This window comes from Rhipicephalus microplus, chromosome 3 (genome assembly GCF_043290135.1).
Source record: "Rhipicephalus microplus isolate Deutch F79 chromosome 3, USDA_Rmic, whole genome shotgun sequence".
In the NCBI taxonomy this organism is placed as follows: Eukaryota; Metazoa; Arthropoda; class Arachnida; order Ixodida; family Ixodidae; genus Rhipicephalus; species Rhipicephalus microplus.
The window spans coordinates 242,748,304-242,773,230 of NC_134702.1; the positions used below are offsets into that span (position 1 = coordinate 242,748,304).

A 24,927-nucleotide genomic window follows, 5' to 3' on the forward strand; every position below is an offset into this window, starting at 1 on the left:
AGTAGATGTGTTAAATGTGCGCTTGTTGGTGTCTTTGTGCACGATTATGATACGCTGTGTTCAGGTATATGTTAAATATTGAAGTTGCCACAACTGTCAAATTAAGGCCATGGGTGGTAGTCGCCGCAATAGACAAGTGCGATTAGACGTCAAAAGAGCTATGTTCACAGGAATATATCCGCGAAATGCCAAAAGAAACTGTACAAGCTCTCACAGAAGTAGTGCTTATTCTGTAGTGATACATTTCAATACACAATAAGCACTGCTTATACGATGAAACGTTTCACTTTTGTGTTATACCGACCGCTATGACGGAGGAAGCAGTCATGTTTTTTTTCCTAATTCGTGCGATGAATGCTGACGATATCAGCTTTTCCTTATTGCTCCTGCGTTAAAACTAGTAATGTTTGTTCTCACCGTTTCTAGCTAGACAAACTGTCAATTCCACGTGGCACATACCCGTGGGTGGGTGTGTGCCACAGGTCTGGCGGAGAGGGTTTGACAATTGGACTCGCCAATGTAGTACCTCAGACCGCGAGGATGAGCCTGCACACAAAAACATCTGCATATAGGCTTCTGGTGCTTCAAGGCCACAGCTTCGTGCATGACTACAACGTACAGCTTCGGTCACTTCTTAATCATGTGTTCGCGAAGTCTACAGTTGGCGATCGCGCAGTGTGCGGCCCTTGCATTTACGCGCAAATCGATGCAACGTTACCTGATTACAATTGGTAGCGCTTTGTTTCTTTATGTTATGCCTCACCGATTGTTAGAAGTCGGGATCGACCGAAAATTCTCCTTATCGAAGAAGATGTGGATACTTAGATCCAAACTAAGTAGCTTCTTACATATGCTTGGATATGTCGCAGGGACCAAATAGAGCCCATCAGAAAGGTCACTGCTGGAACTGTATGAGGCACTTTTCGCAAGCTACCTGTGGCATAGCTTACCTATTATGACCAGTATTCAAACGTTTTGCCTGCGCACATTGGAAAGCTTGCGAGCTCTGACATTGAGAACGTGCCTTCGATTGCGACGCTGTACTTCAACGTTGTTAGTTATTGCGGAAACACGAATAACTTCAATAGACAGCTATCTTTCTTACGAACCTTTCAGAGTGTATCTCCGACAGTTTACCCGTCATAACCCTCATCTATATCAATAATTCATACCCACTGACTGGACAGCACTTTCGCTGAAGCAATATCGCGCCATGAGAGCGCTGTTACCTTCGGCTTTGCTTCGGCGAGAGTTGCAGCGGTACCAGAATGAAGGCTAGGACCTGAGGTGGGCCTATAGCTTTAAGGAATAGGAAAAAATCGGGTATGCCTTCATGTGGCTTGAAAGAACTGACGTTATCGGTTATATCTACAAAATATGCCTCTTCCACACATGTCTTCACTGTCATGTCTGTGTTACCTGCTGCTTGAACAGTGGCGTACGTGATGCTAGATTCAGAACCAGTGAAAGCTTCAGTCTAGACAATCGAAGAGCATCAACTATTATAGTGCCTGTGGCCATCCGCGTGGCCATTCATTATATATTGACTCACTCTCCTGAGCTCCTTGCCGCTGTAATATATATTTTGGGATTCTAAATCAGCCCTTCAGGTCATACATACACGACAGGTACGTATTATGCGCTACACGTCACACGTTCCTGGGTGATCTACGAGAGATCGACACCTCCAAAAGTTGATATTTTAGATTTCTTTGAGTATTTTATATTTCGATCGCCTCTCACCAGGTAGCTCGACAGTCAACTTCGTTTTATGATTAACGGCATAACTTACAAGAAAAAAATATCAAACTTCACCAACACGGAGGCACCAATTTTGTCACCTGTCATTTTCGAAAATTGCAGATGCTATAAATATATATATATATATATATATATATATATATATATATATATATATATATATATATATATATATATATATATATATATATATATATATATATATAATGAGATATAACAGACAGTAATGCCAAGGAATGTACAGGGGAAGTTATTAACATTATTGGAATGTAAATAAGAAGAAAGAAAAGTGGATGAAAAAATTACCAACTGCTTACAGTTGGTAATTTTTTCATCCACTTTTCTTTCTTCTTATTTACATTCCATTAATGTTAATAACTTCCCCTGTACATTCCTTGGCATTACTGTCTGTTATATCTCATTAATATTGTGTTAAAAACACGGAAAAACGAGCCCTTAGGTATACACTTCTTTCCCTTATTTCATTGAACGAGGGTCTCGTACTGGCAGACTTGGTGTGTTTAGGTTGTATAAGAGGGACAATTAATCAGCTGCCCGCTCATAATAAGTTCACGTGCTACGTGACGCCAATCATGCGCATAAGAGTGTTTTCACACTCGTTGTTTGGCTTATAGATGGCGCTGACTGTCGCTCCTACTTCTAAATTCACAGATAAACCCAAAAAAGTGGATGGAGGGAGGGCCGCTGTAATAGCTCAGTGGTTAGAGCATCGAACGCGTAATTCGAAGGTCGTAGGTTCGTTTCCTGCTTACAGTTGGTAATTTTTTCATCCACTTTTCTTTCTTCTTATTTACATTCCATTAATGTTAATAACTTCCCCTGTACATTCCTTGGCATTACTGTCTGTTATATCTCATTATTATTGTGTTAAAAACACGGAAAAACGAGCCCTTAGGTATACACTTCTTTCCCTTATATATATATATATATATTTATATGTTTTGTTTCAAAGAAGATAGTTTTTACCTGAAATGCATGTCTAATGAAAAATGAATTCATACGGTTTTAAGTTTGTAGACCTTAAGAAAATAGCTTTTAAAAATGTCTAATTTTGCGACAGTTTAAAATAAGTCACGTATTCCCCATTTTTTTTGTCCGAAAGTGATGCAAGCAGCGTTTTCAAACTTGACACGTTTTAAGGATATAGTGTGTTCATTAGGTACCTAAATATTTGCTGACGTAGGGCAAATGTAAATTTTTATATATTGCCTCAACTTTCTCATATTGGCAAAAGTGTACTCCACTGAAGTTTGAATAAAAAAAAAACTCCTCTTCAATTTTTTCTTAAAATCTCGTAAAAAACAACCAAACGCCATCATACAGTAATATAGAAAAACATGTTGCATCATTTTGTTTTTAGCGACAATATTCGTGGTAGAAATCAGAGCTTTTCGAGAATACTTGCGGATACTGTGAGTACTGTGGATACTTGCACACAAGTATCCACAGTGCGAATGCAAAACTGAAGTATAGTACGTTAAAATGAATTTCACAATGTTTTTGTCGATAAAATTACGGGAGGTGTAATCTTTGTCCCTACTTTGAACCATATGATCTAAAACATTGCCTCCGAGATGCGGCGCACAGCAATTCATCTGTAGAGCAGACGACGGATGACAACTTGCCCTAAAGCGTGTTCTTTAGTCTAATGCGGCAATCTTTGTGCCCCAAATGATAAAAATTTGTTATAAATTGTTTATGAACTCATTCAACATTAAATTCTCTTACCTAACGTGTTGCAAACACATGGCCGTCACAGCAGCTCCATCTGCCTGTCAGTAATGGAGAGGCACTACATATTAGAAGTCTCAGTGCTCTACGTATAAGAGTGAATTCAGATACTGTGGAATACCGTATTCAATATAATTACTCCTATCTGCTAAAACAACCTTTCTTCGCCATATGCGGTCCTGCTTACTCGCGTTTCAAGCTTATTGCCGCTTTTCCGTTCCGATTTCTAAATTTCTCAACTTATCAGCGCATTCTCGAAAAGCTCTGATTCGTACCACGAATATTGTCGCTAAAACAAAATACTGCAACTTGTTTTTCTGTATTACTGTATGGTGGCCTTGGGTTGTCTATTTACGGGATTTAAAAAAAATCGAAGAAGGGGTTTTTTTACTATTCAAATTTCAGTGGAGTACACTTTTGCCAATACAAGAAATTTTAGGCAATATATAAAAATTTACATTTGTCCTACGGCAGCAATAATTTAGGTACCTAATGAAACACACTATATCCTTAAAACGTGTCAAGTTTGAAACCGCTGCTTGCATTACTTTCGGAGAAAAAAAATGGGAAATACGTAACTTATTTTAAACTGTCGCAAAATTAGACATTTTTAAAAGCTATTTTTTTAAAGTCTACAAACTTGAAACCGTATGAATTCATTCTTCATTAGACATGCATTTCAGGTAAAAATATTTTCTTTGAAACAAAAATATTTGCCCTTTTATAGCATCTGCAATTTTCGAAAATGACAGGTGACGAAATTGGTGCCTCCATGTTGGTGAAGTTTGATATTTTTTTTCTCGTAAGTTATGCCGTTAATCATAAAACGAAGTTGACTTTCGGGCTACCTGGTGAGAGGCGCACGAAATATAAAATACTCAATGAAATCTAAAATATCAACTTTTGGATCCGTGTCGATCTCTCGTGGAATCACCCTCCTTGTACTTTGCCTACATTCACAGTCGTATTACGTATTGTGTATCATCTTGGGCCAACACTTACATCACGCACAGTGAACGACTGCAACGACTGCAGCATCAAGCGGTTAGACTAAAGACTTATAAACCACTTTGTTCTTCCTGTAGCTCATTGCTTCTAATGCTTAACATACTATCATAAGTAGAATTATTTCACCACAGATTGTTCGTAGTAGCCTATAGGCTCTTCACGCATGATATTGTAATTGAATGCATTGAGCATCCTCATTTAACTAACAGCAATATTACCAGGTTTTCCCAGAGCAATAATCTTCTTCTACCAGCCGTAAGAACGAACTACGACAAGTTTACAACGTTGTTTTCAAGCATTGAAATTCGGAATTCATTGCCCTTCAAATTCAAATCGTCACACAACATCCATTTTTTTTTCACCTTGCGTAGCGAAAAACAATTTTTTTTCAGGAAATAATGGAATCAACTTATTTTTGTATTTAGCTGTTGGTAGCTTTCAACAGTTCAGTGTTAGTTTTATAATAGCATTTGCCTTTGTACAACTTACGCAACTGCCAAAAAAGTAGTTGCATTTGTCATGTACATTTTTTAAAATTGCTTTGTTCTAGTTTTATTCCCTGCTATTGATAATTTTTATATCTAATTTTATTGGTAGTATCGCCATCTTGTGATGTTATATATGTATTGTTACTGTAAATAGGTTCATTTATCTTTGCTCACAAATTCGCAACTTTTGCTGTACTTTTTTTTTGTAATTACCTTATTCATGTCACCATAGGAAGTCCCCCCGTGAGTTCCTATGAAACTTTAGGACCTCCTTTTGTACTATTTCAACCATGTAACCGAATGTGAAATATGTAATAAACTTGACTTGACTCAATTGACTTGGCATGTGGTGCTTAAATAAAGGCTATGCAGTGTTATAGCTCAAGAAGAGGCTGGATCACAGGATGTAGCCCTGAAAAATTGCCATCGTATGGGTATGAGTGGATTCCAGGACACTGGCCTACATGTATATGAGCAAGCCGATGCGGAGGCAAAGATGGCTCACTATAGCACCGCGACCTTGAATATTTCATTTTCACGACCGGATAATAACTCTTTTGTGTATGCACTCCTCCAAGAAACTACAGCAGCATATTGGTCATTAACAAGTCACCGTAACCGTCGTCTTCACGAAGTCAACCCGGATATACATGTTAGATTGCCACCTGCCATGAAAAGGTGACGTAGAAGCTTGTGGCACTGGTTACGAATGGGTATGGCGTTTACTTGTCGTTACCTATACAATATTGGCCATGCAGACAGCCTCAATTGTGAGGCCTGTGGCAGCCTTGAGACAACTGAACATATCTTGTGCGTCTGCCCACGATATATCACACAATGATATATAATGTCCACAATTTGATGAAATGTATCAACCCGCAAGTTTCCGAAGACGTTCTTTTGGGACCACCATCTCTTACATCTCTTATTCAGCGCGATATTCTGAAAGTGCAGACGAAGCTTTTAAGAAACACAGTACTCGACAGGGGATTAAAATCTTGCTTCGTTTGTTTGTTTGTTTGTATCCTCTAATCCATGGCTCGTGCCCGCTCTGGGGGATTGGCCAAGAGAACGTATAGTCTATAGACGATATCTGCATTGTTGCTTACAACGAAGAAAAAGGGGGGGAGTTGTATAGTGAAGACAGTATGTTACAAAAAAAAGAAAGAAACCAAAGATTTAGATAGTGAGAAAAAGAATCAACAACAAAGTAGACACTAATAGCTACAACTTGATTTTGGGAGCCGACCAGACAGCTGGTTTTGCCAAACCCGATTAACTTGCTTTATCGCCACATTCCTCCTCCTCCTCATCATCAACATCTTCTCTGTGTACTTTCTTTTCCACGCTCTCCGCTTTTCGAAATTTGGAAGAAATTTATGTAGTGCGAGGCGAAAAACCGAACACAGGAAGGAATAGACTGAGAGGACAGAGCACTACTAGCAGCATGTTTATTTTCGACCTCCAAGCCGCTTTTAAGCCATAATCGTTAGGCGAGCAAGCAGATAAGCACGTGTATTCAGATAAATGCACGACAATGTCATCTACCTACAAAAAAAAAACGATCAATAGGACAACAACAAAAACATCACAGATAAAATCACGTATCACTGCGTACGCAAGAATACCAGTTTCTTGGTTGACAAAGCAATTGAAGGCTTGCTGATACATACATCTCCAAGAGCATCAATAAGTTCGGCTTCAATGATCAACCGAGTCATCTCATCTTTATGCCGACCAACAGTGATTGTACTCAGGAACAAAGGCGTGCACCCACACGCGTGAATGTGAAGAGCAAGAAAACCTTCTGGCGGTAGTTTATCAGCCTTGTAATTGTGTTCTCTCAAGCGCTCACTCACACACCTACTGGTTTGGCCGACATATTTTTTTCCCACATGGGAACAGAATAAGATAAATGGCGAACAAAATGGACGCCACAAATTTGTGTGTATGCCTTTTTGGGCACAACACCCTTTCCCCACATGACGGATTCGTCAGCACACACAATTCCCAAGTTTATCACTTACTGAAAATAGCACCCTAAGATTGTCCTGAAGCCCACATCGCCACTCTTGTCGCTTTCCTAACGCTGAGTAGCAGGCCAAAACATAGCTAAAAGGGTATGTAGTTGGGCATGTTGGTAATTGATAACTAATATTATCGTAGCACGTAAGCCCTCCTTCAGGTTGAGCCATTAAGGCTCAGGAAGGTTGCCGTACTTCCTTATCTACATCGGATCTCCCACAACCTGAAAAAAAGTTGGGCAGCGTGCCGATGTAAAGGTGGTTTTCTCTGCCCCGAAGTTGTCTTACTTGTGTATGAAGGCTATGTCACATGAAATACCAGGTTTTTTCCACAAAGCACAAAGCCCTGTTTGTCACGTGTTCTGAAAATATAATCTATCAGATACCCCTTTCATGCGGAAAGCCCTAATAGGACAAGCTGGCCGCTGTAATAATGACCGGCTCCGTGAACACTTGCGCAACGTCAGGAATAATCTCGATGGCTTTTTGGTACAGCACTGCAGCACATGTGGTTGCAAACTACTTTTTCCTGATACCATGATTGCTTGTAGAAACAGAAATAAAATGACAAGGGAGATTTTAGACGCAGAGAACATTTGTAAATCAGGGCTGAACTGCGTTAGCACTCCCTCAATCAGGCCAAGTCACAAAGAATTGTCCTCCCTAGGAATGTACATTTTCGCGCATGGCATTTGTAAGTTTCAAAACTGTTTTGGCAGTATTTTTCGCATTTAGTGAGTATATATATGTACGCTCAACGAAATAAATTTTGTTAGAAGTTGGTGTTCCCCTTTTGCCCCCTCCCTTGTCTTGTGTCTCAGTTTTTAGGCGCTACGATAATGTTAGTTAGAACATGGATTCAGGCTGAGTTGTTGGCTTTTCTGTAACAATAAACGTTTATATTTATTACGTAAACGCCGAAAGTGCTTGCAGTACGCAAATAAATTCTTATTATTTAAAACTGTTGTGACGTCAGTCGCCGGGTTTGTATGCATGCTCTCAAGCTACTGCCAGTTGCGCATGCGCCGAGAGATAGCGTGTGTACATATACTGTCCACAGTATCTGGAGGGTGTTATTACTGTTTTGTACTGCTTGTGTTGAGGCTGGCAGTGTGTGCCTCAGTAATAAAGATGTGACACCATGTGCCCGGTGTCGGGATATAACAACTGGCGACGAGGATGGGATCCGCCGCCGGCTTCTAGGAATCCCACTCTAACCAGCTTGAACTGAGTATGGCGACCACTGTCGGTAAGTTACCCGAGTTCCAACAAGAGGACGGTAACTTCGAGGTATACCTGGAGCGGTTCGAAGTATTTGCCGCGGCCAATGACGTCGCGGAAGACAAGAAGCTTCCAATCTTTCTCACGGCTATAGGTGAGAAGGCCTACGTCACGCTTCGGAGCTTGCTGCTGGCTAAAACACCAGCTAAGACGTCATTCACGGAAGTTGTTGACGTTCTGAAGAAGCATTACGCTCCCAAGCGCTCCGTGGTCACCGAAAGGTATCGTTTTCACCAGCGAAAGCAAGAGCCGCATGAGACTGTCGCAGACTTTATAGTCGAATTGAAGAAACTCGCGGCAACATGCGAATTCGGTGCCTTTTTGACCGAAGCATTGCGTGACCGGCTCGTCGCTGGAATACGTACCGAGGGAGTACGGTGCAGGCTATTGGCAATGCCAGACGAGGAAGTAACGTGGGAACGCGCATGCAGCGTAGCCATGGCCATGGAAGCGGCAACACAAGACACGAAAGAAATGCTGCAAACCAGTTCTAAAGGAGCAGCTGTAGAAACGGAGGACATCTACTGGCAACGGAAAATCTCGCAACCGAATAAAGCACCTTCGAGGGAAGCGCCGACGCAGTCCAGCTGGGACAAGGAAAATGGGGCAGCGAAAGAACAAACGAAAAGATTGTGTCATCGTTGTGGAGGACAGCATTCACCCGTGAGTTGCCGATTTCTGAACAGTACCTGTTATAGGTGTACAAAAAGGGGTCATGTTGCTAAAATGTGCAAATCTAAGCTTGTAAATAGAGTAGAGAGCGAAGAATGCGAGAAAGAAAATACTAACGAACTGCTGACTTTGTATATTACGAACCACAAAGAAGGTATGCCCGCCATTGTAATCAAGGTTTGCATAAATGATAAAGTGATACCCATGGAACTTGACACGGGCGCAGCGGTGTCAATAATGTCAGAAACAGAGTGTGCTAAACACTTCCCAAACGCCTCTTGCAGGCAAGCAAATGTCAAACTAGCCACGTACAATGGCACGACGGTCTCTACTGTTGGTATTATGGATGTAAAGGTGCAATACCAAGACCAGTGTTTCGAACTGCCACTTGTCATAGCGAAAGAAACGCAGGGTGCTAGAATGCCCACGTTGTTTGGCCAAGATTGGCTTTCTAAAATCAAAATAAATTGGCAGGAAGTATTTTCTGTAAATGTGGTGGATAAGGAGGCATTGCTTGCTGAGAAATTTCCCGAAGTGTTTGGAGCGGGTTTTGGTACAATTAAGGGATTCAAATGCAGCATTGAATTGAAGGATGACGCGCGCCCTGTCTTTATGAAAGCGCGACCAGTGCCATACGCTTTGCGCGAGCGCGTTGAACGAGAATTGGTCAAGCTAGAAAAAGCTGGAGTCATATATAATGTCAGACATAGTCCATGGGCAACGCCTCTTGTGATTGTTTTAAAAAAGAACACTCAAGAACTGAGATTATGTGGCGACTATCGCGTCACAGTAAACCCAGCCATCAAGGTCTATCAGTATCCCTTGCCACTTCCTGAAGACATATTCGCAAATCTTCAGGGTGGAACTGTGTTTTCTATCATAGACCTCTCAAAAGCGTACTTGCAACTCGAACTAAACAAACAAGCGCAGGAACTGCTCACTATTAACACCCACCTAGGTCTGTTTAGATTCCGCCGCTTGCCGTATGGCGTAGCGTGCGCACCAGCTATTTTCCAGGCGGTCATGGACCAGATACTGCGTAATCTGCCTGGAACCGCGTGCTACATTGATGATGTAGTCATCGCTGGTGAGAACGACGGGCAGTGTTATGAAAGGGTGGAGCAAGTTCAACGCCTAAGTAAACATGGCGTAAAAGTGAACGCAAGGAAATGCAGCTTCTTTCAGCAACGCGTCACATACTTGGGACACGAGATCGACAAGCACGGCTTACACCCAACAGCGGAAAAAGTTGAAGCTATCAGCAAAGCGCCAAGGCCCACTAACGTGAGTCAGTTGAAGGCCTTTTTAGGTTTGATTAACGACTACGGAAAATTTTTGCCAAATTTAGCATCGATCTTGGAACCACTGCACAACTTGTTGCAAAAAGAAACTACATGGCACTGGTCACGCGAATGTAATGAAGCATTCGAAAGATGCAAAGAACTGTTGACTGATAAGACTGTGTTGCAGTTGTATGACGTAAAAAAAAAGAAATCTGGTTCACATGTGATGCTTCTGATTACGGGTTAGGGGCTGTGCTATCGCACTTGGTGAACGGGGAGGAAAAGCCGGTTTCTTTTGCTTCGCGGTCATTATCAGCGGCCGAACGTAACTATGGGCAGATTGAGAAAGAAGCACTTAGTATTGTATTTGCTGTAAAAAAAAATTCATAAGTACCTTTACGGACGGCCCTTTAACATAATAACAGATCCCCAACCTTTGACAATTTTGTTTGACCCTAAACGGCAGGGCAGTGCAGTAGCCACGGCACGAGTGCATCGTTGGCTGACATTTTTGGCCGACTACACCTATAGAATCAAACACAAACCAGGATCAGCTATCCAGCATGCAGACGCATTGTCCCGTTTACCGTTACCTGACACAGGTAGCAAGTGCGAAGAAATCTTCTACTTTTCAGCACTAAACGACTTGCCTTTAACGTCAAATGATGTCAGTCGAGAAACAGGATGCGATAAAGTGGTGAGGGCTGTACGCGACATGATCTGGCATGGATGGCCCAAGACCGTGTCGGAGCAGCTAAAGCCGTTTTGGGTACGCCGGCTCGAGCTCAGTGTAGACAACGGGTGCGTTATATGGACAAACAGAGTGGTAGTACCGGAATCATTGCACAAGAATGTTTTGCAGTTGCTGCACGAGCAGCACTTGGGTATAACCCGAATGAAAGCATTAGCGAGGTCAGTAGTATGGTGGCCGGGAATGGACAAAGCCCTCGAAAACACAGTGCGCAAATGTGCAATATGCCAAACGGTTCTCCCTGCAGCTCAACCCGTACCCTTGTCCTCGCGGCAAATATGCCAGAATCCGTGGGAGCGTGTGCATTTAGACTTCGCTGAAGAAAAGGGAAGGATGTTTCTCCTCGCTATCGACACCTATTCCAAATGGCTTGAAATTAAGATAATGAGTGTAACCACCACGGCGAAGACCGTTGAAGTAGTGCGTTCATGGTTCGCGGCGCATGGCCTTCCGCTGGAGGTAGTGACGGACAACGGGCCGCAGTTTCGGGCAGCTGAGTTCAAAGAATTTCTTCAAGCTAATGGTGTGAGGCACACACTAACGCCGCCGTACCATCCGCAGTCTAACGGTGCGGCGGAGCGCGCAGTTCAGACAACAAAAAAAGCACTGCTTAAACAAGTGCTAGAAGACTCGGAAAAGGGCACAAACAGAACACTGCAACACAGGATAGATAACTTCGTGTTTTGTTATCGAACCACACCTCACAGTTTCACGGGAAGAACCCCGGCTGAATTATTTGTGAGAAGGAAGCTGCGGACCCGATTGTCGCTGCTGCGTCCGGACGTAACAAATCAGATGAGAGCTAAGCCGCAGAAATAAAAAAGTCTGCTGACAGGCTCCGAGGTTCACCTCGAGTGTTTGCTGTTGGTGATCGTGTACTGGTGCGTTCTGTGCGTGGGCAACTTGTGAACTGGTGGCCTGGAGAAGTGACGTGTGTGAAATCTTCTTCGACGTATTTAGTGTATGTGCGAAACAAAGTGCGGTTTGTGCACGCGGACCACTTGCGACCATCGGACATCGAACCGACGGCACAACAGGACCCACCACCGGAAGTGGAACTACCACATGCATCGGACATCACAAATGCTACGTCGACGACCAACCAAAGCTCAGATTCGTCGTCACCCACGAGACTCTCACTTCCCGAAAATCGTGAGCAGCCGGTTCCCTTACGACGTAGCACAAGGCAACGGCGCCCACCTGAGCGCCTGGCTTATGATAGTTTCTAAAATTGTGCGTGAAGGAAGTGTTGTGACGTCAGTCCCGGGGTTTGTATGCATGCTCTCAAGCTACTGCCAGCTGCGCATGCGCCGAGAGATAGCGTGTGTACATATACTGTCCACAGTATCTGGAGGGTGTTATTTCTGTTTTGTACTGCTTGTGTTGAGGCTGGCAGTGTGCGCCTCAGTAATAAAGATGTGATACCATGTGCCCGGTGTCGGGATATAACAAAAACGTACACGTGTTTTGAGATCGGATGGTATCCTCGTCGCGCTGACATTCACGTATTTTCGGTAGGTGAAACAAGAGCTCTTCATAGAGAAGCATTAAAACGACACATCGACATTGGTTAATAGTTTTTAGGGCACAGTGAATGATGCACCGAAGTCGAAGCCGAAGGTGCTTACCGCGGTTGTCTCGAAATCGTTAAGCCTCGCGAATGACTTGCCGACCTAATATACGCTCAAGCTAGCGCATGAGGCTCGAAAGCAAAACTGCAACGTTGCACAGACAGTTTTCTAAACACATGGTACATATATAACACTGCAAGAAAAAAGAAAAGACCTTTCATGCGGTGGTGTTTTTGTGCAATGAGTAAGGGGCATGCTGTTCCGTGTTCAACTGCAGTGTTCTGTGTTATTTGTATGGTATTGTTGCAGATATGGACGATCCTGATGCTGTTCATCTTTCAATTACACGTATTGATAATTGGTAACAGGAAGCTGGCGAGAGTACGCTGTGACATCAGCTTGTTTTCCCCAACCACGGCAGTGCCCTAGAGACGGCTGTCTACCGGGACGTCATTTTTAACTGCAGGCCGTACGTAGTCAGAAAAAGTTTCACCTAAAAACCCGCTTTCGCGGCCTCACATCTCTTTCGAAGGCGACTTAGAATAGGGCTGCTTCCTCTGGCACACAGCTGTGGAGCCGCTAAACAACAATACTTGAAGCAGCCGTAATGTAATCAGATTTCCTGCTTTGCGGCGTCTATTTCAGCCAGAATTTGAATAAGTGCATACAAAACTAAAGCATTCTAAAGTGACAGCTCCAAAATTATCAAAAAATGAAGATAACTTTGTAAACTGGGTAAATTTCAGAGATTGACAATTTACTCTTGCACCTATTATCGCAATAGAAATGCTTAGCAAAGCTGGATACAGGTGGAGCAAAAGAAGAGCCAAAGAATAAGGTCATCTAAGTGCTTTGAGGACAGCATCGATGCACTAAAGGTTCCACCGTACTACAGAAAGCTAAAGCTCAATTTTATTTCAGGACTTTTCTTATTCGCTTCTTGAAAAGACAAATTGTTCAGCTTATGACGAGGGGACACTTCGGGACAAGAGCATCTCGACGAAAGCGACAGAGCCACAAAGCAGCATTGTTCGCCTGGAGGCGCAATACATTAGCCAGTGACGCAAACTTCGCACAATAAACAAAAACAACAGACTTTGCTCACGTCTAAACAAACTAACGGAACGGGCACCCGAGCAGAATGATGAATGTGACGTCTGCCGAAATGAGGCCAAAGCTGTAGCTTACGTTGAAGAACTTGCTGTATTCCCTTTTCTTTCTGCTAGTTTAGGCACTGCCTTGCAGATAATGCGCTTGTCTTCGGAGGAATTGTTGCTGGCAAATATAATGGCCTTGAGCTGTACTCGGGACACGCCTGTGCTATGGAGATTTCTTTCAAGCTCTAACAGTTACGGCGTGTGTATTCTAGGCATTACCATTTTACCAGGATACAGAGTCATAGCTTCTAGACATGGCCTGAGGTAGTGTTAACAGGTGTTTTAGCTTCTTCATACTTGAGGGTTAGAGAAGTGGACATATATAAACTATCTGTGTACCTATTTCTCACATGCTTCTCTTAATAGCTTACCCCGCATTGCAGCATTACGCAAGTGCGTATATTCTACCACTGCAAGCAGGTATGAACGATAAGACAATTTTATTTTGGGCGCCAAAGCGTATTCTGTGGTTGTTTAGAATACCTTATAGTGTTTAAGATATCCTAAGTTGTCGAGTTTTTATATGGACCACTCAGGCAGTGTTTTCATCATCAAAGTAAATATAACTTGTAGCGAAGGCTTTATAGAGGCTTACACGCTCAGAAAATGGCCGCTGATCACCTGTTCATGAGGCTTAGCGTCATCTCTGTGAGGAGGAAACACTTCTGGCGGAACAAAAATAAAGCGGAGTTGACGCAATAGCTCCCAAATGAGTGACGTCGTATTGTTTGCACTAGGGCAAAATTTCGATCCTAATTTACTTTTTCATATGCCCCTGATCGTTAAAAACTCGTGCTAAGGCGATTGCCGGCGAGTGCTAAACGAGTGCTCTTCATGCCAACGTAAGGTAATCTACTATCGACTTATGACTATATAGTGATGTTTAAGCGTACGACCGTTAAGTTTGCCATGGCTGTACAGCGATACCTATAAAAGGAACTTTCATTCAGAGTTCGTTGAATCTTCTTCAGGTATATTAGAGCATCCAATAGCGTATACATGTCATATCCACAGCGTTGATTATTTGCTTCACACATGCAGATTCTTTAGCGTACTCAATGCTTGTGTTCTTCAGTTTTAACAGGAAGAAACGACACCTAGTCACACCAAAATTATGACTTCAGTTTTACCGAATGGTCAGAAAACTCAAAATAATTACACTTCACACAGTGATGATAAGCAGAAAGACTGCGTGGTTTTTAATCTTATGCAATATGCTCTGAATTATTACCCTTATGTGTACGTATGCAGTAATGCGAGTTGTAGCGTGATAGATGAGTTGGCGATTAACTCATCGATACACAAATTCTAGTAGGCCGTGCGTGTTCAAGAAGGTAATTGGGCTGCAGGATCAATGATGCATGAAAGGCCAGCGAGCACAGCATTCCCAAAATTTGCCAACGTTACTTATCTAGAAAACATGGGTTATACGTAAAAATTTTGTTAAAGCGCACTAAAAACAGATGGAGAGAAGGAGCTTATAAGGATTGCGTATGCTTTCAGAACAGAATGTTTTTTAGTGAGAAAAGGAATAGTAAGCAGATACATGGTCTGTCGCACGTGTCCATCAAAACTGGGTGCAACAGAAACCACTCGTGTCGGCATTACAATAATTGTCCACACTATGTGCCATTTCTGAAATTTTGCAAGTAACAGGTGTGGAGATACGCATACTCTTTATCACGCAGCACAATTGTGGCTTGGCTGCCAGTCAGTGGAATCTTACCACATCCCAAAGAGGGGACATATGACTGTGTTAGCATTTATCAAACAATATTCATTAAACTCCACCGATGCCTTGGCGGAGTTTAATAAATGTTGAGATTTCTATCGTAGAGCCACCTCACTCTCCTATTTTCAAAATTGCGTTTAGATTCCTGCTTATTATCTCGTAAATTTCGCCGCTCAGAGTTACTGCCACTGTTTGTACTCATCCATTGGTAGTATTTTCAATTTCGTTTTAATACTACTACTTTCATCTTTACCTGGAAGACATTAATCAAATAATAAAAAAATTATTTCGAAAACTACCTGGTTGTTCTCCTATCCCTTTACGTCGCTGTGTGCCACTGTCCAAGGTTCTACTCTGGTTTTCTAAACAATAATCTACCAGGGTATACATGGCAAGCCCGCTTGCCAATTGGTCTGCAAAGTCCCACACTCTATCCCCACACGTGTTTCAGTGTTCTGCACTTGCTTGCGTTCTCTGTTGTGCGCGAAATTGTTAGGTGCGTTTTATCGTCTGTGAACGTCTTCAGTGCTGTGTCCAACAGGCAGCGACACGATGCAAATTATATTTAACGTTAAGTTTTTTCGTCGGTAGTTGTGCAAAGAATGTGCTGTGCAAGAATGCAGTAGCAACAAACGTATGCCTGGCGACCCATGTCTTCAGCATAAGAAACAAGAAAAATGCTTTGGAATGGACTGGTCGCCGGACTTTAATCTATCAGTATTCCTGCATTCCGGTTTCCTTCTAGAGCATGCAGTGCCTACTATTCGCGTTTTCAGTAAGAAGATTGTCAAGTTATCTATCGTGGTACAATTCACCTGTCTTCATTTGCATACGTAGCGGTAATTTGTCAGTGCATAATTAAAAAATACATAGCGCAGGGAGTGTCCGCGGGCGTTTTTGTTCTTATCATTTTGTGACACGTAGGGAATTTGAGTTATTGGGACCAATGAATAAAACAAAATTTTAATCATTTTGACATGACTAGGCGTAATTTTTTCCTGTCAATACATATCACAAACATTGTGTATGCTAAAGAAGCTGCGTATGTGTGAAACAAGTAATCCACGTTGCAGATATCACATGTATACGCTGCTACGCTGTTGTTTGCTTCAATCAATTGGCGGAAGATGCCACGAACAGCGAAGAAAAGTTTGAATAAGTTGTTTTATTTTAAAACCGAGGCAAAGGGAACGGTATAGTACACCTAAATACGATTTAGCCACGAGTGCGTATTAGTTTAGCTGGCGTTGACTTTAAAAGCACTCGTAGACGACTCGCCGGCGATCGCCTTAGGGTGTGTCCCTAGCAATCAGGGGCCCATAAAAAGTAATTTGAGATCAAATTTCCCGCTTGTGCACACAAAAGGGCATTCTTTGTTTTGCTGCTATTGCATCACATCTGCATTATTTTTTGTTCAGCCGGAAGTGTTCCCTCCTTACAGAGATGGCGCAAAGCCCCATGAGCAGCTGATCAGCTGCCATTTTCGGAACGTATGGGCTTCTATTAAGCCTTCGCTACCAGTCTATATATACCTTGACGCACTTCTGTCTCTGCTTATGTCGTCGTTATTTATCAGTGCACTATGTCTGGCATTTTCACACCATGTATGGACCTGCACTGGCACGACCATCCACGGTCAGCCCGAGGTCTCAAGTAGAATGGCGTAGCTTAATACAAACTTACTTGGTTTTATCGCTTGCCTAATTTACTTCTTCCACTCCTGGTGTGGTGGGTTTCGAGTACATTGGTGTTGATTGATATGTGGGGTTTAACGTCCCAAAACCACTAAATAATTATGAGAGACACCGTAGTGAAGGGCTCCGGAAATTTAGACCACCTGGGGTTCTTTAACGTGCACCCAAATCTGAGCACACGGGCCTACAACATTTTCGCCTCAATCGGAAATGCAGCCACCGCAGCCGGGATTCGAACCCGCGCCCTGCGGGTCAGCAGCCGAGTACCTTATCTACTAGACCACCGTGGCGGGGCAAGTACATTGGTGTGCTTCAAGTACACATGTGAGGCAATAAAGCTTTAGAAGCTCTGGCGCCCTCTGAGAAGAGCAGGAGTTAGTGCGTGAAAGTTAGATCTTCCACTCTTCTCTATAGAGCACTAAGGGTTTACGTATACAGAGGAGCAACAAATATTTGATGGAGACGTGCCATATACAGAGCTTTCTTTAGAGAACACCAAATCTTTATGCGAATGATACCACAGTAAGGTGCTTGCCATTTTCACACATCATTTCCTGGTCGAGTAACTTGGCCGATTCTGAAGTAAAGGTTTTGCAACTAATAAATAAAGTGTATATTTAAAATTAGTGACTTGAGGGCAGATGATTATATGGCAGAATTGTAGTGAGTGCAACTTTATGGCATAATAATTTTTTACAAATATCAAAAGTGGCGCGTCGTTCGTGGTATTCGTCATGAACTTTCAAGGGTGAAAACAAACGTGATCACGCCCAAAGTGCGACAATTTTGTTAAGTAAAACTGGTAGTACACGTGACAAGCTTGCGTCTAAATTTGATTGAAGACACGTCAAAGCAGAATCTTGTCAGAAATACTACCATGCATTCTGAAATACCCGAGTAGGCAGTTATACAGCTTATTATATCAGTGGGCACGGTGGGCCTGGCCGAAGCATGTCACTCACCAAGCCGTTCTTTTGCTTTTTGCAGTGCCTGCTTCTCGGGGTCACTGGGCCGTCAGTTCTTTGCCAACCCCATGGTGAAATACCGGCATCTCTTCATCAGCTGAAGGACCATTTTCAGGCGCCGACATGGAACAATGTTAATCCAACGGAAATCGCCACCCCTCTCATGGAAGCTACAATGCCCCCTGGATACAGGACGTCATCTAGCGTCACTCGCATAAAAGAATAAATTCATCAGTTTATCTTCAGTGGGCACGGTGGGCCTGGCCGAAGCATGTCACTCACCACGCCATTCTCGCGCTTTTTGCAGGTTTGTTCTAACTCTTCTACGTTTACTAGCGGCTGTCGTTTCTTGCTAGTTCTGCCGTGCCCACGACAGTGTTGTGAAATTTGTTATGAGTGTTTTTGTGCGCTAAAAGTTTTACTCAACGGGGATGTTGAAGAAAGTCCGAGACCCACTAACGCTGAATTATTGCACAAAATTCTCGATAATCAGAATCTGCTGCAAAATGAGTAAGCTGAGTTGAAAACTAAAACGGAAAATATGATAGCTGAGACTAGAGAGTTGTTTAAGCAGCTTCAGGTCCAGGTCTCAGATCTGAAATCTAATAAGGCTGGCTTAGGTTGTCTTGAAAACTCGGTAAAAATGTTTCAGGAGTCTGTGAAAAATCACGCTAGCAAACTTATCAATATTGAAGACAGAAGTAGGCGCTCGAACGTAGTAATTCATGGTATCCTTGAAGAGTCAAATGAGACAGAAACTGATCTGAAGCGTAAAGTTATTACTGAAACACTGAAAAATAGGCTACGTGTTAAGTGCATCTCTATTAGCCGTATTCACAGACTAGGAAGGACTGGATCCAAAAGACCTGTAATAATGTTTCTATAGGATTATAACGAGAAAGTAGCAATTTTTAAGAATGTTTCAAAGCTGAAGGGATCAAACATTTTTGTTCAGAGTGACTATTGATTGATTGATATGTGGGGCTTAACGTCCCAAAACCACTATATGATTATGAGAGACGCCGTAGTGGAGGGCTCCGGAAATTTTGACCACCTGGGGTTCTTAAACGTGCACCCAAATCTGAGCACACGGGCCTACATCAGAATCACTATTCCCAAGTCACTTTGAAAAAAAAAAACGTAAGCTATTATGGGAAAGTGCGAAGCATGAGAAGTCGCTCGGTAAGAAAGTTTCACACCAGCACGATACGCTACGGATTGATAATGATGTGTTCATCTGGAATGAAACAACAAACCAAGGTGAGATAACTTCTGGTTTTCGTGCCAATGTACATTCTACATGACAAGTCAAGGAAAGGCTTGTCAGATTACTGAACATTAACGCACGAAGTATAGTGAATAAAACTAATCAATTAGAATCGGTTCTTTTGTCGCACTCCACACATGTTATTGTTTTCACGGAAACCTGGCTACACGATGACGTTAGTAACAAGGACTTAATCCCACCTGGCTACAAAATAATTCGAAGAGATAGAACCTCTAGGGATGGTGGTGTGGCCATAGTTACTAAGCCACCTGTTCAGGTAATTTTGTTGATCCAATCGAAAGACACTGAACGTTTTGCATTAAACTAAACATTTATGGTCATGCCTTTGTTTTATGTGCCGTTTACAGGCCACCTGACTCAGCCCCTGATTACTTATTAAAAATTAGTGACTGCATTTCACGATTCAATAAAAATAAACTTCTGGTGGTTGGTGATTTTAACCTACCAGGCATTGACTAGGATCGTATCAAATCGGGTGCCAGTTCTGTACGTTACGCAAACGTTCTTTTTGATTTGATGCTTGTACACAATCTTGTACAAGTAGTTCGCGAGCCTACTAGACATGGAACCGGTATCGACTCGCTCCTTGATCTCGCTTTCTTGATCGTTCCTTTTCTAATTACCATGTATCGGTTGAGCCTGGCCTATCTGACCGTGATATTGTGTCTGTACACTTTTCGTTGAATGTTAAACATACGCCTGACACGCATGCACCGGTGTTTGTGAAGGATTTTGCACGAGTTGATGATATCAGTGTAATAGAATATGTTGAATCTTGCTTTTGCAAAGTTCGCGCAAGTGACGTCCTCGAGCTTTGGACCAAGTTCAAAGCCATGTGTTTATTCTGCATAGATCAGTTCATACCAAACAAACGTGTAAAACCAACTAAACACACACCTTGGATGAACAGGCGTACTATTCAGTTAAAACGTAAAGCCAAACGATTACAAAAAAAGGAGCTGCTGCCGTTAATTTAACCACTGTTCGTACAGCTCTGTCGGAATCTATTACAGAGGCAAAGAAGTTTTATTTCTGCAACACTTTACCTAACTTTATAAGGAGTGATCCACAGAAGTTTTGGAACTTTATTAAGGAGCAAAACAAATCAATAACGAGCATTACCCATGACGGTACTGCAATAACTGACCCCGAAAACATTGCTAACCCTTTAAATGCCCACTTTCACAGTGTCTTCTCCCCGCCTACTCTCCCTTCTTTTCAAATTTCACGGTCCTCCTTTTCGGATATCAATATTTCTCAACAAGGTGTGCTTAACATGCTTCTACGATTGAATTCGAAATCTTCCGTCGGTCCTGATGGCATTCCAACTCTTTCCTCCAGCGTTACGCTGAACCACTAAGCAAATTTCTCGTCGCGATCTTTCAGGTGTCTCTAGAATCCGCGATACTTCCATCAGACTGGAAAATTGCATGCATTGTACCAATTTTAAAAAAGGGTGACACATCTTCAGTTTTAAATTACCGTCCAATTCCTATTTCATCATCTTCTTGCAAAATGATTGAGCATATCTTTTCTGATTACAATAATAACTTCTTAAATGAGCATGACATTCTAACTCCTTTCGAACATAAATTTAGGAAGGGTCTTTCGACAATCACTCAATTAATTGCCGTCATACTATCTTTCGCTTTTGTTCTTGACAGACGTGGACAAATGGACGTCATCTTTCTAGATTTTCAAAAGGCTTTTGATGTAGTTCCTCATGACAAATTAATCTGCAAATTAGAGTTCCTTGGTTTTTCTGGCGTCTTCGTTTCATGGCTATCTGCTTAATTAATGCATCGGAAAAAGTGTGTTATCATTGACGGACAACAACCTGACTCTTTCCCTTTAACCTCAGGAGTCCCTCAGGGAAGTGTACTTGGCCCACTATTATTCCCTATTTATTGCAACGACATAACAGATGTCATACAAGCCCCAATAAATATTCATCTTTTCGCAGATGACTGCGTTTTTTTTAACGAAATTAGTAGTGTTGAAGACCAATGCTTTCTTAGTGCAGCCTTAAACTGTATTTTTAAGTGGAGCAATAAATGGCGCATGAAGCTAAATTCTTCTAAGTCTGTGCTCCTGCGTATAACTAAAAAAACAGTACCCCTGATGTTTTCATACTCCATTGGCCAAGACTCATTGATTGAAGTTAAGGAGTACAAACATCTTGGAGTTACCAATACTAACAACCTCAACTGGAGCGCCCATATTATAACACCGCCTCTTCTGCTTTCAGAAAATTATAGCTACTTCGACACAAGCTTAAACATGCATCCCATGACGTTAAATCTTTAGCCTATAGAACTTTTATCCGACTCAAATTAGAATACGCCTCTGTTATTTGGGATCCTTTCACCAAAACCAATAATAATTGTCTTGAAAGAATACAGAGAAAAGCCATGCGATTCATTTTTTCTACATACAGCCGTGAGGATCCTGTAACGGATGTTATACGTTCCAACGGGTTTCACACACTTCAAATGAGGCGCAAAATATCCCGACTGAAGTTCCTCCATTCTTTGTTAAATCGTAAATTTTTTATAGATCCCAGTCCTTACATAACCCTTTCTGAGACTAGGAAAACCCGTCATTCCCATCCCCTCACAGTCTACCCTTATGTTGCCAGATCTAAACTCTTTATATATTCTTTTTTTCCCCGCACCATGGAGGAATGGAACCTAATACCTATTGATCATCTAGACACAACTGAATCTATACAGAATTACTTCCTCACTATTTCCTAATTATATTTTATTTAGAGTTGTTTTTTATTCTTACCCGATTTGTTTATGATATTCAATTGTGCTTTGTAGATGTATTTATGTTGTACCCTGCCCCTCCTGCACGGGCCACATGGCCTGCAGTATTTTGTAAATAAAAAAATAAAAGTATGCGTGCAATGTGTATTGCTTGTCTTGTTCAGTGTAAAAGTATAAACAGGCACAAAAAACAATTTCGCTTGTCCGCGTGAAGCGCCTCAAAACCTGTGTTTTTATGCTTCCCAAACACAGATGATTCCCATTGTCTTGTGCACCGCTCACCCGTTCCTGTGGTCTAGGGGCTAGGGCACTCTGCTGCTGACCCGCAGGTCGACAATGCGCACGCACAAGTTAAATGACTTGCAGCTTTTTAACTAAAAAGTATGGCCAAGTCGCGCCGTGAATTCAGTGGTATTGACTTCATGGTTACGCTTAGATTGTAGGATTTCGCTATAAAATTAATTTGAGACATATCTTGCACATAGTGTCACTTTTGCGATAATTAAAAAATAATTATGACAAACACTAATGCTTTGTATAAAGCACCTGCCCTCAAGTCTATATTCAAAAAGCTAAATAACAAGTTTTGTTTGTCAGTCACACTTTTTTAGCTGCGGCATGTCGTTTCACTTGTACGCGTGACAAAGTGACATAAACCCTTCTGTCATACGATATTTATAAACAATCTGCATTGTCCAAAAAGATACGTTGTGCAGCTGCCCTGTGCATGTGAAATAAAAATTCTTTCTGTGTAGGTGGTCACGTGAATGAATTCAATAGACAATTTTGTGCTCCGATAGATCGACCTATTATATAATCTTATATATCATCTCTGCCGTGGCTGTTACATTACGATGGATGAGAAATGGTAGGGGGCCTTGCAGGGCGTCCGTTGCCGGTAGTTGAAAAGACGCCAGAACTGAAGATACATGTAGCCAAAGTAGCCTTGTCATTTACTGTTATTGCCCAATCGTTGGCGACTCTATCATTCGCGGTATTATGGGCAGGCTCTTTACCCTTGATGAATAAATAAAGTCATTCTGCTTGAATAAAATAGTAAAATTCCACTGGTAAGTATTAATAAATATTAATTATTGAATTATGTTAGCGTAATGGCACGTGCATATAGCTCTCATAAGACAGTTGAGGGTTCTTGCTGACGCAAACCTAAATTATTCCAAGCAAGCCAGTAGGAACGTTTAGCGTTGAAACTGCAGACCGAATTCATTACTAGACTGTATACGTTATACAAGTACCATTTCTTGTAATAAAGTCTGGTTGGAGATGAACAGGCCAGCTCCATTTTTGTTCGGCTCGAGTTCTGAAGTTGAGACGAGAGCACATCCCACGCACTGAAATCGCCCCTAAAAACTACCCCATAAAGCATCGTATAACCGGGCAGCACTGTTCTGGCCACACATTCGGCAACATGCATAAAACTTAGCTATTTTGTATTCGCATGAGTGTCAGGCGTGACTTAAAGTTGCATCGAGGCACACCAGCCTCGTGGTAAACGGAGTACGCGCGCCCACATCGGCATAAACTACATACTAGCCTAAAATATGTATTTTGTCTTCAAAATACATACGCGCGCCCATATCGGCTGAAACTACATAATAGCCTAAAATATGTATTTAAAATAATAAAAATTGCTATCAATATATTTCGACAAATTAGAAATTTAAAAGTAGCCAGAAAATATCCTTTGCACCAAGTGCGAATTTACGCCGCCAAACAGTGTTGGAAAGGAGCCAAGTTGGGTTAAATAGAGAGCAACGGCAGCCACGGGCCCTGTCCTGTGCGATCTCGGTGCACAAGCAATAACACCATATGGTTGAAATTTCCGAAGCACTCCCACTACGGCGTCTCTCATAAGGCAGTGACTATGGTGACGGGGCAGGTCAACTATGTACTAATGTTAGAGTGAGGAAGCCCGTCAGTGTAAGTGTAATCGTGACTGCAATGATGGGGTCCGTCAGCGCAGTACTATCGTTAGAGTTAGGGGGCTTATCAGTGTAGTGTAATCGTGAATAGGGTGACGGGGCTCGTCGCCGTAGTGAATTAGTAGGGAGTTTTAGAATACCGTTTGCAAGCGCTGCGGGCGTTGTGGGCGAAGCGGGCGCCATAAGAGTTTTAGAATAGCATTTGCCCTGCTGCCAACCGCAACGCATGATCGCAGCGACACCGCAGCCTCGAAGCCAGCGCTTGCGGGCCACATGCGGGCCGCCATCACCACACGCAATCTCAGATTTTCTGCGTGCGGTCCACGAACGCGAACGCCGACTCGCGTTACGACGCATGCGCAGTGACAGCGACCGCACCGAAGGGCTCGTGGTGCGCTATTCTAAAACTCTCTAGTAACAGTGACGGGGCCCTTCATAATAGCAATGTAGCAATAGCAACGGGCCCCGTTACCGCAAAGGCTACGGTGAGGGGGCCCGTCACCGTATCGTAATAGCAAAAGTGAGGGGGCCCATAGTCGTAAATTTTGTAGTCGTTTTAGACAACATCGACTCGCTGTTTTGGTGGCGCAGTGTGCTGGCGTGCAGTTGGAAGTGCGGTTGTGCCGAAGGTCGTCAGTTCCAATCCCGTTTTTTAATTTTTATATTATTGCGTCAACATTTACGTTGCAGCTTTCAAGGAGTCGTAATTTTGCTTTTTTGAGAAAAAATCACTGTGCTGTTTGTGCCGGTTGTTAGCCCTCCCGCGTTTATTTTTTGAGGCGCAGT

At 42.4% G+C, this 24,927-nt stretch overlaps 1 protein-coding gene and 1 long non-coding RNA gene across 2 annotated transcripts in view; both read left to right on the top strand.

Moving 5' to 3' along the window:
- Positions 1–2,078: 2,078 nt before the first annotated feature.
- Positions 2,079–24,927, top strand: part of LOC142804191 (uncharacterized) — a 183,331-nt gene continuing 160,482 nt past the window's right edge. The window contains exon 1 of the long non-coding RNA XR_012894500.1: positions 2,079–2,677. This is a non-coding gene — a long non-coding RNA (uncharacterized LOC142804191). The remainder of the gene's footprint in view (positions 2,678–24,927) is intronic.
- Positions 8,247–11,330, top strand: LOC142802671 (uncharacterized). Its single transcript, XM_075887643.1, has 2 exons — positions 8,247–8,977; positions 11,268–11,330. The coding sequence occupies exons 1-2, from the start codon at positions 8,267–8,269 to the stop codon at positions 11,328–11,330; spliced, it is 774 nt and encodes a 257-aa protein (XP_075743758.1). The 5' UTR covers positions 8,247–8,266.

Coding starts and splice junctions, on each gene's coding strand:
- LOC142802671 (XM_075887643.1), top strand. CDS start 8,267: ATGGCGACCACTGTCGGTAAGTTACCCGAGTTCCAACAAGAGGACGGT. Junction 8,978..11,267: donor GTGGAGGACAGCATTCACCC/GTGAGTTGCCGA, acceptor TTCTCCCTGCAG/CTCAACCCGTACCCTTGTCC.